Raw genomic sequence first — 12,185 nt, 5'->3', positions numbered from 1 at the left:
TCATGTAGCCTGCGGTATAATGCTGAGAAAGAAGTACCTGGAAATTACTATTGTTTGTGGCGTGAGAAAGGTTGCATAATCTAATTTCCAGGCAACAGGAATGCACAGTCACTCATACGCTTCATGTTACCAGCACAGTCTTTCCACATATAATTGGTGTGTGTTTGTTTAGCTGTCCTCTATGGATAGAGATGACTTATTATCACAGAGATCCTAAGCTTTATAAAACTGAAATTCAGGTTCAAATTTGTATAAAAGGAGACTATCAAAAGCATCACTCCTCACATGATCTTTGATCACTTTCATAATGACTTTATAGTTTCAACTGCCATTTCAAATCTTAAATTCTGTTTTATTAAGTATGATCCCAAATGGAGTCAAAAAGGGGGCTGTTGTATCATGTAATTGTTTAACCCATGAGCGTGTAGTGTTCTTCACTTTGTTACGTTTGGTTTCAAAATATCAGTGCTACACTACCCAATGGGTGACATTACCTCGTCTATGTTAATCTTTTATATATTAGGGTTTTACCTGCTAATAAAAATATTAGCACCCTCTGAATAGGCTTTGATATTATATTAAAATGATCAGACTCACTGCTTTCCTTCACTCAAGCTTAAAATGCATTTTTTTGCTTATCAGATGGCTAAAAAATACCAGGGGAATTCACAGGCTTCTGTAAAGCCAAACTGATTCTTTGCCCCAACTGTATGTGGGTCAGTTATGCTTATGTGCATAGTGAGGGCAAAAGGGCAGTTTTGGAGCCAGAAGAACCTACGCTGAACCAAAGACTGAATGTACAGAAACCGGCATCATTCTGTCTCATTACATATAGACAAATGTGTGAGGTGTCATAAACCTAAGCTTATCCAGAGGATCATTAAATGGTGAAACCTTTTTATCAGTTCTTCAGCATTCTTTAGCAGCTCTTGGACTTCAACTGCCATGCAAATCGATACCTGCGACTGTTTAAGATAAAGCAACCTGCCCTGTCGGCTGCGAGCATCACATTAAAAAGAGAAGACTTGTTTACACTCACTACAACCTCAAATCACTGAATCAGTTTGATGGTGTTCATGCACTCAATAACATTACTGCTGCACAGCCCCCACTGCCAGCTGATCCCAGGGTCTACATCCACATGCAGCCGGTGCTTGAGGTGGAGGGGAGAACAGCAGATGGCAGGGCTGCCCCCATCATGTCTGCTTTCTTGGGAGAACAATGCATCTCTCAGAGCTCTTATTAAAGGAGGGGAAGGGGGGTTTCAGTCCGCGGACAGCTGGCAGGCAGCATGCCTCACGTCGCCCCTCTCCCCTCCATGTCCACACATACACACTGCAATTAACTGGCACGGGCTGCGGCTTAAATATTTACCAGGTCCATGCAAACAAAAGAAAAAAAGATTAGTCCAGGTCTCAGTGATATGACATCATTTTTCATCTGCAGCTCAGTGTAGCAGGTATATAATCTGTTACCGAGTTTGTGTCAAATGTCAAGTTTGTGTATAAGGATCACAGAGCAAGAGGACCAAAACGTAGGACAGAGTAAAAGCTCCAAATCCAAATCTTTTATCGGGTCTGAGGTCATTCAGGGGTGGGCAGACAACAAACCAGGTGAGGATGAGCAGGCAAATGAAAGGTCAATAAAACAGGTACAAATGTACAAGGAAACAAAAATTCAAGAAGAGAAGAACTTTGAACAGGGAAAATAGCTGGAATGTTTGACTGTGATCGTCTATAGTTAGATAGCCATAAAAGGTGGACATGGGTTCTGGGGCTAGAAAGCGAAGCCAGTATGGAAGTGCCTTAAGCATGCATTCTTTTTTATGAAAAGCAGGGGGCGAGTCTATAGTTATAAATAACAACTGTATAACATTGTATAAAAAACTATGAGGAAAAAGAGGCTACAGTTTACATGATCTATGAGCTCAGTAAAAACTCCCTTGATGTGATATTCTGGTTTGTTGCTGGTTAAAAGTCGCATTTAATACAACACGATGTTCAGTATGGAGATTATGATCTTCATAAATCAGGAGAAAGCTGGAGATTGTGATGGGCAGGCCTACCTTGTGATCTGCAAGTTTCTGTTGGGTCCATCCTTTTCATAAAGATAACAACCACAGAAATGTTTAGCCTGAGGCTTAAAAAAAACAAACAAGACTTTGCCTAGCTTCATAGTGTGTTAAATGTATAGCATAACTTGATGTACACTTTCCCAAATATGTAATGAGACGTCTTTGTGAATGAGACCTCAGCAGCCGTGATAGGTCTGGTTGGTCGAACTGAATAAAATAGGCCTTTATTGTCACTGTACATGTACAAACAAATTGTGGTACGTACATGTGGCATAAATGCAGTTTGCTCATTAGCACAAGGATAACACTTCTATGGAACGTAGGGCTGCTTGCTAATGAAGCTAGTTAAAATAGTTTGTATTGTGCTGCCAGCGATGCATGCAGCTCTTTTCATACCTCTGATGTATGCACTGATATGTCATTGGCCATCTTTCATATACAGTCTATAATAAAACTCGCCAATAAGCTTGGAATCACGTAAAGTTGCTGCTGTTGTCTGAGCTTGGTTCTGCTGCTTTAGATAAAGCAGTGTTTAAAAGCCTCACTGTGGAAACTGGCGGATTTTTCTTGATTTTCTGACATGAAAACAAAGTTACTGAAGTAAAAGAAATTAGTAATAAAATCAAGGATTCAGTTTGTGATGAGAAACGGAGACAGACTGGCTTAATTTGGCACATCTAAGTTAATGTCTAAAAATAAAATATAATGATAATATAATAAAACTAAATAGCGTTTTGTGACATTTTTTTTATTTTGACGCAAAAATTCTTCAAAATATAAAATTTTTTTAACATTGCATTCTTAAAGTATTTGAACGGCTATTTTACTGCTTTTTATCTTTTTTGTGCGGCAGTGCCACAGAAACGTTCAAACATGAGAATGCAGGGACTTAAATCTTCCTCAGCTATAGAAACTGTGCATTCAAATGTCCTGAAGCCGCACAACAAAAAACAACAACGAGCTCTTTTACATGACACAAGCAGCCAGCTGAGGGGCTGCTGCTTCTGCTGCTCTGAATCCATTTTTTTAAACACACCGCCCCTCTCTCTTCCTCTTCCTCCTCCTCATCCTCTCCCTCCTCCCCTCTGCTCTGCTTTTGATCCCACAGGGACTCGGAGCCTTTGCATTCCTGTCATTCCAGCCGCAGCGAACAATCAGCTCTCAGTTATTTATTAGTGCGCCTCGCAGCTCCGCTCCGCTCAGTCTGCTGCCTGCTACCCGTCAGCGCGCACACATGCGCACGGAGGAAAGGAGCTCCGCACACTTGTGGACGTTTATTTTGAACAATAAGCGCAGATCATTGATTTGAGATACGACGGCACCGCTCACTGTGCGATGAGACAAAAAAATTGGTGAGTTTAGCATTTTATCTGAATAGGTTTATCTGAACGTTTTCTGTCGGTTTGTGTGTGGACGGAGTCCACTCCGGATGGAGTTACTTACTTAACAGATTACATCTGAGTCCCGTTTTAATTCATGAGCCACACACAGATCCATCCATTTACAAAACAGTCTCATTCATGCAGGAGCTATAAAGGCACAAACCATTCAAATGTAGAGTTACCCATAAAGCTTTTGCATTTTGTGTTTTATGTGTTTATAATTCAAACTCAAATAGTAAAGAATTTAAAGACTTTTCACACTTTGTAAAAACAAAACAAGAACATTTACTGTGGCCAAATTGACCCTGTGGCGGCCGGTTCTGGTCACCAGGCCCTATGTTTCACACCCCTGACATTAATGTCTTTAAACTGATTTTTAAATAATCTTTACTGCTGCTTTTTCAGCTTGGAGGATTAGACTTGATGGTGTTTTGCGTAATTCACTCTTGATCTCATGTAGCTGTGTAGCTATTTTGTGCGGTCAGGACACATTGTGGTGGTTTAATAAGGCATTAATTTTACTCTCTATCCAGATTTTCACGTTGAAAGTTAAAATGAGTTAATTGTATAAAGTAACCAGTGCATTTTAAAGCATCCATCATTCATATTCTGAAGACTTTATATGTCTTCATCATGTTTTGGGCATTATCTGATCCTGAATCACTGGAATCTTTTGAGTCTGTGCGACCGTTGAGTATTATGCTTGTGTGACTGGAGAAAGTTATGCATTGCAGCATGTGGGCCATAAAAACTGGATCTCCAGTGACATCACTATCAGGGGTATTTCCAGCTACAGCTCGTGAACACACAGCATTGTGTAACAGAAGTGTGGATAAGTTTGTGCAGTGTTGAGTCTGACCACAGTTCTTTTCCTTTCAGATGTGTGATTTGTGAAGCGCCCACGCTGCCACATCGAGGCTTGTTTTTGTTTCGTTTTTTTTTTTAAACTGTCTTTTCATTGGCTGACATGAGAACTGCCGAGGAGTCCTCTGGAACGGTCCTGCACCGTCTCATCCAGGAACAGCTCCGCTACGGAAACCTGACGGACACGCGCACGCTTCTAGCCATCCAGCAGCAGGCACTGCGTGGAGGCAGCAGCGGCGGCGGCACCGGCAGTCCCCGCTCCTCTCTGGAGAGCCTCACTCAGGAGGACACTCAATACATCCAGATGTCAACAAGGCAGGAGCCTCAAGGTCAGGAGCACCAAGGAGACAGCTTGCACTCTGAGAGCCCCGTGTGCCACCTGTACCATCTCCACAAGGAGGAACTGCCTACTTACGAGGAAGCCAAAGCCCACTCCCAGTTCCTGAACTCTCAGAAGGGGCAGGCGGAGCACAATGGACCCAGCATGGATGTAGAGGGAAGTGGAAGTGAGGCACAGTGGGATCTGAAGAGAGAGCACGCTCGCTCTCTCAGTGAGAGACTCATGCAGCTTTCTCTGGAGAGAAACCGGTCTAGGAACAGTCTGCCTATGAGTTCCTCACACAGCTACCCACAGCTCTATAATCATCACAATAATGTTTTAAATGCTGCGACACCTGACAGACAAAGGGCTCAGCCGTGTGCAGAGCAGCGAGGACCACCCCCAGACTATCCTTTCTGTGTCAGACTTCCTGGATACATGCTCAGCCACTCACAGGAATATGTGCAATACAACCAAGACCCCCATCCTCCCCTCTACACACAACAGCACAGGTAACATCCACAAACACATGCGCTATCAAAAAAAGAAGAACAGCCCCAGAGAAGTCTGCTGTTCTTTTATTTTGGCGGTCTTTTCAGCACTGTTGCTATCTCCTGTCTGCAGGTTTGTGTCTGCTCAGTCGCAGGAGACTCACAACAGCATCACAGCAGCTTCAGACTGCAACTCCCCTCAGAGCGACACATTAATGCGGGAGAACGAGCGGCTCAGGAAGGAACTGGAGGTGTACACGGAAAAGGCCACCAGGCTTCAGAAGGTGAGAGGATGGTAGTGAATGGTTCGTTGAGGTCGTGAGAAAACAAAAGTTTTTAGCTGGGGCAGGAGGTGACGGGTTTTCTCACTAATTCAGAGCATGGAATCTCTACAACGCATCTCCTTTTGTCTTTAAAAACATGTCGGCATGTGAGGAGATAAATGGCTGGCACCTGGGATCACGAGTGTTCAGTCTGGAATGTTAATTCCATTATTCATTCACGTAGTGTTAAAGAGACATTTCACAGCGGGTGGCATTCAGTAGACTAATTAGCCTCATTGATATTAACATTTGCAACATAAACCAGACAATATGCAGGAATTCCTCCCCCAGAGACTCATTTTCTCTCTTTCTTCCCAGTTGGAGTTGGAGATTCAGAGGATATCTGAGGCTTATGAGACCCTCATGAAAGGCTCTGGAAAGCGAGAAACTCTGGAGAAAACGATGAGGAATAAACTAGAGGCAGAGGTTAAGAGAATGCATGACTTCAACAGAGACCTGCGAGGTAAGTTTCCATTTTTATTTGTCTGTCTCCTGGCTTTAAACCTACTTTATGCGTATGTGCTCATTGTGGTATGCTGGTCATCTCTGTGCAGAGCAACTCGACGTGGCTAACAAGCACAGAGCGGACTGCGCCGACCCGAAGCAGCACGTCTTTGTCAAACTCTTGGAGCAAAGTGAGTCTGCATCAGTCTTTTGTTACAAACTCCTCTCACGCTGCAGTTCATCACAGATTCAATCACAATTCCCTGTGAAACACTGAACAATAGCAGGAACATAGCTGAGCAGGGATTGGTTTCCTTCTTTAGTGATGTGGTGCTGTCTACATGTTGTCACACAAATGGGTGTATCTCCCCTGTAAGTTACTTTTGGCACCTAGACTCCAGACCTTTTTTTATGCTGCAGTAAATGTGGCCTGGATTCCTGAGATGTTTTTAGGGCTTTCAGGGTGTTTGCCACTAGGAATGCCCCCCCTCCCTTTTTTTTTTTTTTTACTGATGTGCTCAGTTTTGCATCGCTACTAATGACCTCCCTTCTCAAGGGGAACTAATACGTCTGGGTGTCCTGGCCTAACTCTACATGACCCATGACTTGCTCATTCTCCTTATTTGGGCATTTCTTTTTCATGCCATAGCTTAATGATGATCGGCCAGTTGTGAATATTTCTTTGCTCCCTTTTAGCTCTGTGCAGAACTGAGCTGTAGAGAAATCCCTACAGCGAGGATTAGGTGGAATAACACTTATGTTGGAACATTTGGGCAGTAAATGCAGTCGTGTCAGTGTCTATGATTATCTTTCCCAAACGGTTATCTCAGCATAGCAGAGAAAAGCAGTACAATAGTGGGATGTGTAGTTTATATGTTTGTGTTATGAGAACCACATGAAATATATTTTGAGCTGCTTGTTTACTTCACGTCCTCAGAGGCATTCCAGAGCTTTTACCAGTACAAGGCTATGCCTGTGTGCGTAAGTGGATAAGAGGAAGTCTGCATTCTCTCCACAGGCATGCACTCATGTTGTGTAATCAGCCCCCTTTTAAAGAGGCACATCAGTTAAACTTTCTAAAAGGGCTCATTGAAATGCAGACTAGCTTTCAAAGATTCAATGAGAAATATTGTTTTTACTGATCCCATGTTTACGAGGGCAATAAACTTAGCAAAAAATGAGGTGTCAAATGTTTTGATGTTGAACCACATGCCTTTATGTCTGTTGTTGGGTCACATTCCTTAGAAAATGCACTGAAATGCTCCCGGACTGAAGGCTTCACTGACCCCAGCGAAGGCCATGGGAGCTTCTCTTTAGAGGAGACCAATTTTACTCTTTTTTTTTTTCCAGTGATATAGTTTTATAGGCTTAAAAAATCAAACAAAAGCCAGGAAGAATCTCAAAAGATTTATTTTTAAGTTGTTAAGAGCCTCGTCACCTTCATTAACCTGCTGTTTCCTGTATTGCAGATGAAGAGCAGCAGCGGGAGCGTGAATGTCTGGAGAAGCAGATTCAGCACCTGCGAGTGTCCAGGGAGGAGTGCCAGCGGAAACGGGAGCTGATGGAGCAGGCTCTGGCCTCGGCGCAGACTCGCAACCGTCAGCTGGAAGAAGAACTTCAGAGGAAGAGGGCGTACGTGAAGAAAGTGGAGAGGCTGCAGAGTGCGCTGGCCCAGCTGCAGGCCGCCTGTGAGAAGCGGGAAGAGCTGGAGCTCCGGCTACGCACGAGGTTGGAGCAGGAGCTAAAAAGCCTCAGGGCACAACAGGTGAGGAAAACAAGCCCCCCCCCCCAATGGTTCAGTTAGCAGATTTTAACAATGTGAACATGTCCAAGCGGCTTATCCTATAGAAACACTTGGCTGGCTCACAGGGTGAAAGGGACCAGCATTAGTCTGCTAGAGGATTCCTGCGTAGTTAAAGTAGTAAAAGTGGATTGAGGGATAAACACATTTTCAGAGAGTCAGATTTAGAGCATTTTGTTTCCTTGGGTGTTAAACGATCTATTCTGTCTACCGTTTCAGTCCCAGAACCAGAGCACTGATTCCACAGCTTCAGAGCCGAGCTCGTCCAGGTTGCAGCAGCATCTGAGGGAGAAGGAGGAGCGTATCCTTGCCCTGGAGGCAGATATCACCAAGTGGGAGCAAAAGTACCTGGAGGAGAGCACCATGAGGCAGTTTGCAATGGATGCAGCAGCCACAGCTGCAGCACAGAGGTACAAACAAATCTGTCAAAATGGAGTGAAGATTCAAAACGTAAAAATTGCGGGATTATTTAGAAAACCGTATATTTTATTTTCAGAGATACAACTATCATCAATCACTCCCCGCGGCACTCTCCGGACAGTAGTTTTAATGAAGACCTGCCGTTGTCCCATCACAGACGTCAGGAGATGGAGAACAGGTGATCATCTTTTCATCCATACTTCATTGTTTCCTTCTGCCTGCTCTGTGGTGTTTTTTCTAAACTCACGATGTTCTCCGTGCGTTCAGGATCCGCGCTCTTCACGCTCAGCTCCTGGAGAAGGACGCGGTGATCAAAGTCCTCCAGCAGCGCTCCAGGTTGGAGCAGAGCAAGCCTGAGAAACAGGGGCTTCGTTCGGCCAGATCCGTCCCCTCCATCAACATAGCGACCGGCGGCATGGAGAACAAAGGTGAGCTTCTTCCCTTACTATTCGTGCCGAGCTGAGGAATCTGGAATCTTTAATTACACACACTATCCTGTGACAACTGCCAGACAGAATGCGCACACCCTGAAAAAGACAAAAACAAGTAGGACACAGCCCTGTTTTTAAACTGGAATGCATATCATCTCTCACTCCAGAATAGCCCCATCCAGAATAGTCATGGGAAGAGCTCTGCGCGGCAGATGTTCAGGAGCACGTAAATGTGGATGTAGGCGGGTAATTAAGCAGTTTCTTCTCTTTGTCTGCAGGAAAGAGCCTCTCAGATGACCAGACAGGTTCAGCTGTGCTGCAGCCCAAGCTGCTTGCTGCTGCTAAGGTCCTGAGCCGAGACTGCAGCACGCAGAGCGACGAGGCCTCACAGGAGCCTGAGGCCACAGCAGAGCACGGCAAGCTCAAGATGTGTGAAGCAAGCTCAGCGGCTACACCTGGTGGGTTTTTCGAAGTGCTTAAGGCCCAGTCAGCTCCTCACAGCTCATTTTAAGAATGTGTCATTGAATTAAATAGAAAAATCACTCCGACAAGTAGCTTTACATTGTTTCCTCCAGTCAAATCAGCAAACATGAATATTACAGCTGAAACACTCGGATCAAAAAAGATCCACAGAGGCCTCTGGCCACGCTGCGTTTCTACCATAATATGGTTGAGAGAAAATAGTTCCTCCAGGAACCACGTGGTAACTGGGTCATGATTTCTAGAAAAAAAAGATGTTGCTACTTAGTTTTCACATCAGGTTTTTGGTGCTTTCAGCACCGCAGGGCAAGTGCAGACCTCTTCACAGAGGATATTTCCAAAAACGAGCAACTCCAAAACAATCTGGACGTATAAATAACAAATATTTATCTAAACGAATGACACGTGCATCGGCAGTTTGCCTTCCAGTGTTGTTTTTTCTAATCTATAAATTCTGTCCTGCCTGTAGAAACCTCGGAGGAGCCAAAGCTTCCGCCGAAGATGCTAAGGAGCCTCAACAGCTTGGGCGCAGACGTGGTGGAAATCCTCATTTGAGCGCTCGCTGCGGCTCGTATGACTGACAGCAGCTCTGACACAGACTCTTGGCTGAGACTTTAAAGGGCTTCCTCGACGTCTGGCTTAAATCAACATGTGTGTGCTGAGATTTCCTTCTGCTGTTTCTGCACAACTCATAAACGGGCAGTTGGGATTCGTTCACGGTACCTGGACAGTATTTCAGCGTGACAGGAACTGGGCTGCTGACTGTGCATATATTGTGCATGTTTCTCTTTTTATTTTTTAATTATGTATTGTATTTATACATGTAAATGCTGCTCATAATTGATGTGATTTTTGTTTGTCCTAAATGTGCACCACTTTCTTTTTCTAATTATATACACATGACTCACTTCTTGGTTTTGTTTTCCAGTAGCATCCCTGTTACCATGCCCTCTGAAAGTAATGGGAATATTTATAAAATGACTCAGAATTTAACAGAGCTAAATTAACAGTTGCCCTCCTCTTTAAAATACATTCGGAGGCCTTGCTCGCAGCTCAGAGGGGGATTTGGAAACATTTTTTTGAATGCGAAGCCTGCAAAATGCCTGCTCGGTTCTCTCTTTAAAAAGCCTGTGAGGATTGACGCCGTTTCTCTGGGGTCCGGTTTTCCAGATCCCCGGCTAATGTTTGGGGCCTCAGAAGGTGGCTACCCAGCGTTTCGCTCCCCTCCCATGCCACAGCGGAGCTAATCTTCTCACATTCCTCGCTGAGGGAATGCTCCCGTTAAAGAAAAAGGCTATCTAAAGTCTGACCCTTCGCCCTTGTTAAAATGGCAGGCATTCTCCACATGACTCCTTTTCTGGGGTGGTTATTTCTTCTGAGTCGTGGTAGCTGGATCTACCACGAACGTCGAAACGGTCAACTATAATTGGCCCACATTTGCTACTCCATCGCTGTTATATTCAGCTGTTTTTCAAGTATCTCACATTTCTGGGTAGACTATACTGTAAGCCTAATATGGACTCTTCTATTTATTTCTCCCTGCGTGATGTAGGATCACTGAACACTGATGAATGTACACTTCTGTTTTCAATGAATGTGTTTTCTATTTAACTGGAATGTGCCACACTCCATGGGGAAAGGACATTAAAACTCATCATCAGTGGATTTCTGAAGAAGCCAATAAGCTTATCCAGTTTTTAAATATTAGCGTGTGAAACCTCACGTTTACCCGATATTCTCCTTCATCCTCCATCACAGTGCATTTGCTGGTCAGTGCAGTGTGTCAGAGTTACTGCCCTTTGCTTATTCTGCAACATGTTTACACAAATGGCTGTTTGAAGTGAGAGAAGTTAATATATTTTGTAATTATTATTTTTTTCATATCTACTTTAAATGGTCTTGTTTCCTGGTGCCAAAGATGGACTCTATCTTTAAGTTATAGTTGATGATGAATACAAAAGGTTGTGTTAAGTTGCCTCGCTTCAGCTGGTTGACCCAACGTGATGTTGCTGTGAACTTTTGTAAAGGAAACATTTGTATGTATGCCTTAACATTTCACAATAATAAAGTTTTAATATATTCCTGATAAAAGGCTCTCTGTTCTCTTCACCGAAGTAAAGCCGTAGATGTCACCCGCTGGTTTGTAAACATTTTAAATCTGAAATTTTGGTGCTTTTGCCAGCTTTTTTGGAACCACAAGTGACCATATTTGGACAATTAGAAGGATTTACTTCACCCGCTAACATCAGCTAGCTAGGTTTACTGAATCCAAATAGGGTGCACCAACGGTTCCTCATTAGTTCAAAGATAAAAAGTTTAAAAATCACCTCTTGCAGTTGTTATGAAGGCAGATATCAGCTATAGAAGCAACCATTTATATCAGGCTGTAAAGACGGTGACCTCGCCTTCTTCTTTTAGCTGCCCCCTTTAGGATCGCAACAGTGGATCATCTGCCTCCATCCCTAGCAACCCCCTTTGTCACACCAACCGTCTGCCTGTCCTCCTTCACTACGTCCATGAGTCTCCTCTATTTTCTTCATGCCTGGCATCTCCATCTTCAGCGTCCTTTGTCCAGTATATCCAATATCTCTCCTCTGCAGAAGTCCAAACTCTCTAACTTCATATCCACACTTGAACTGCTCCTCTGACATACTCATTTCTAGTCACTCCCAGTGAAAATCTTAACATCTTCAGCTCAGACACTTCCAGAGTGGCCTCATTTCTTTTTGTCGCTGTGACCCTTTCCAAACATCTCAGTGACCTCAGAAATCTTCGAGTTTGAAAAATTCAGCCAAAATCCTCTATCCTCTGTCCACTTGAGGCTGATCCCCAAAGTGACAAAAATCTACTAGTTTTGTAGTTTTGGTCTCTTTAGATATACTGGATTTAGGGGATGACCAGGCTGTTGGGGTTAAACATTTGTACTTACTGTTTGACTCCAAGTTTTCTTTAAAATGTCTCTCCTCAGTCATCAGTCATCCTTCCAATAAATCTACTACACCAACTGAGCCAAGATTTTCTCTATTCTTCTGTGACTTCTATGACTGCTCAGCTGTGGTTGGTCTTCTTCAAGCAGAGACACAATATGATGTACAAAAACTCTGCAAGTAACAAAATGTACCGTATTAGTTTCACAGCAATCTTTTTCTATCTTGC

At 43.7% G+C, this 12,185-nt stretch overlaps 1 protein-coding gene and 1 long non-coding RNA gene across 2 annotated transcripts; one reads left to right on the top strand and one right to left on the bottom strand.

Annotated features, from left to right (window-relative positions):
- Positions 1–3,199: 3,199 nt before the first annotated feature.
- On the top strand, positions 3,200–9,936 carry amotl2a (angiomotin like 2a). The gene is made up of 11 exons (XM_085448935.1): positions 3,200–3,426; positions 4,336–5,151; positions 5,264–5,414; positions 5,772–5,916; positions 6,008–6,088; positions 7,367–7,662; positions 7,918–8,108; positions 8,195–8,296; positions 8,386–8,546; positions 8,828–9,007; positions 9,499–9,936. Exons 2-11 carry the CDS (start codon positions 4,424–4,426, stop codon positions 9,582–9,584), a joined length of 2,121 nt encoding a protein of 706 aa, XP_085305061.1. The 5' UTR covers positions 3,200–3,426; positions 4,336–4,423; the 3' UTR covers positions 9,585–9,936.
- LOC146680458 (uncharacterized) lies at positions 8,486–12,056 on the bottom strand. Its single transcript, XR_014918103.1, has 2 exons — positions 11,959–12,056; positions 8,486–8,645 (listed from the first exon to the last, which is right to left on the bottom strand). It is a non-coding gene; the product is annotated as an uncharacterized LOC146680458 (long non-coding RNA).
- Between the last annotated feature and the right edge of the window lie 129 nt (positions 12,057–12,185).

Source organism: Copadichromis virginalis, linkage group LG23 (assembly GCF_057382275.1).
Source record: "Copadichromis virginalis isolate Kocher_CV1m ecotype Utaka linkage group LG23, C_Virginalis_male_GT1.1, whole genome shotgun sequence".
In the NCBI taxonomy this organism is placed as follows: domain Eukaryota; kingdom Metazoa; phylum Chordata; class Actinopteri; order Cichliformes; family Cichlidae; genus Copadichromis; species Copadichromis virginalis.
This window is presented reverse-complemented; position numbering and strand designations above follow the sequence as displayed.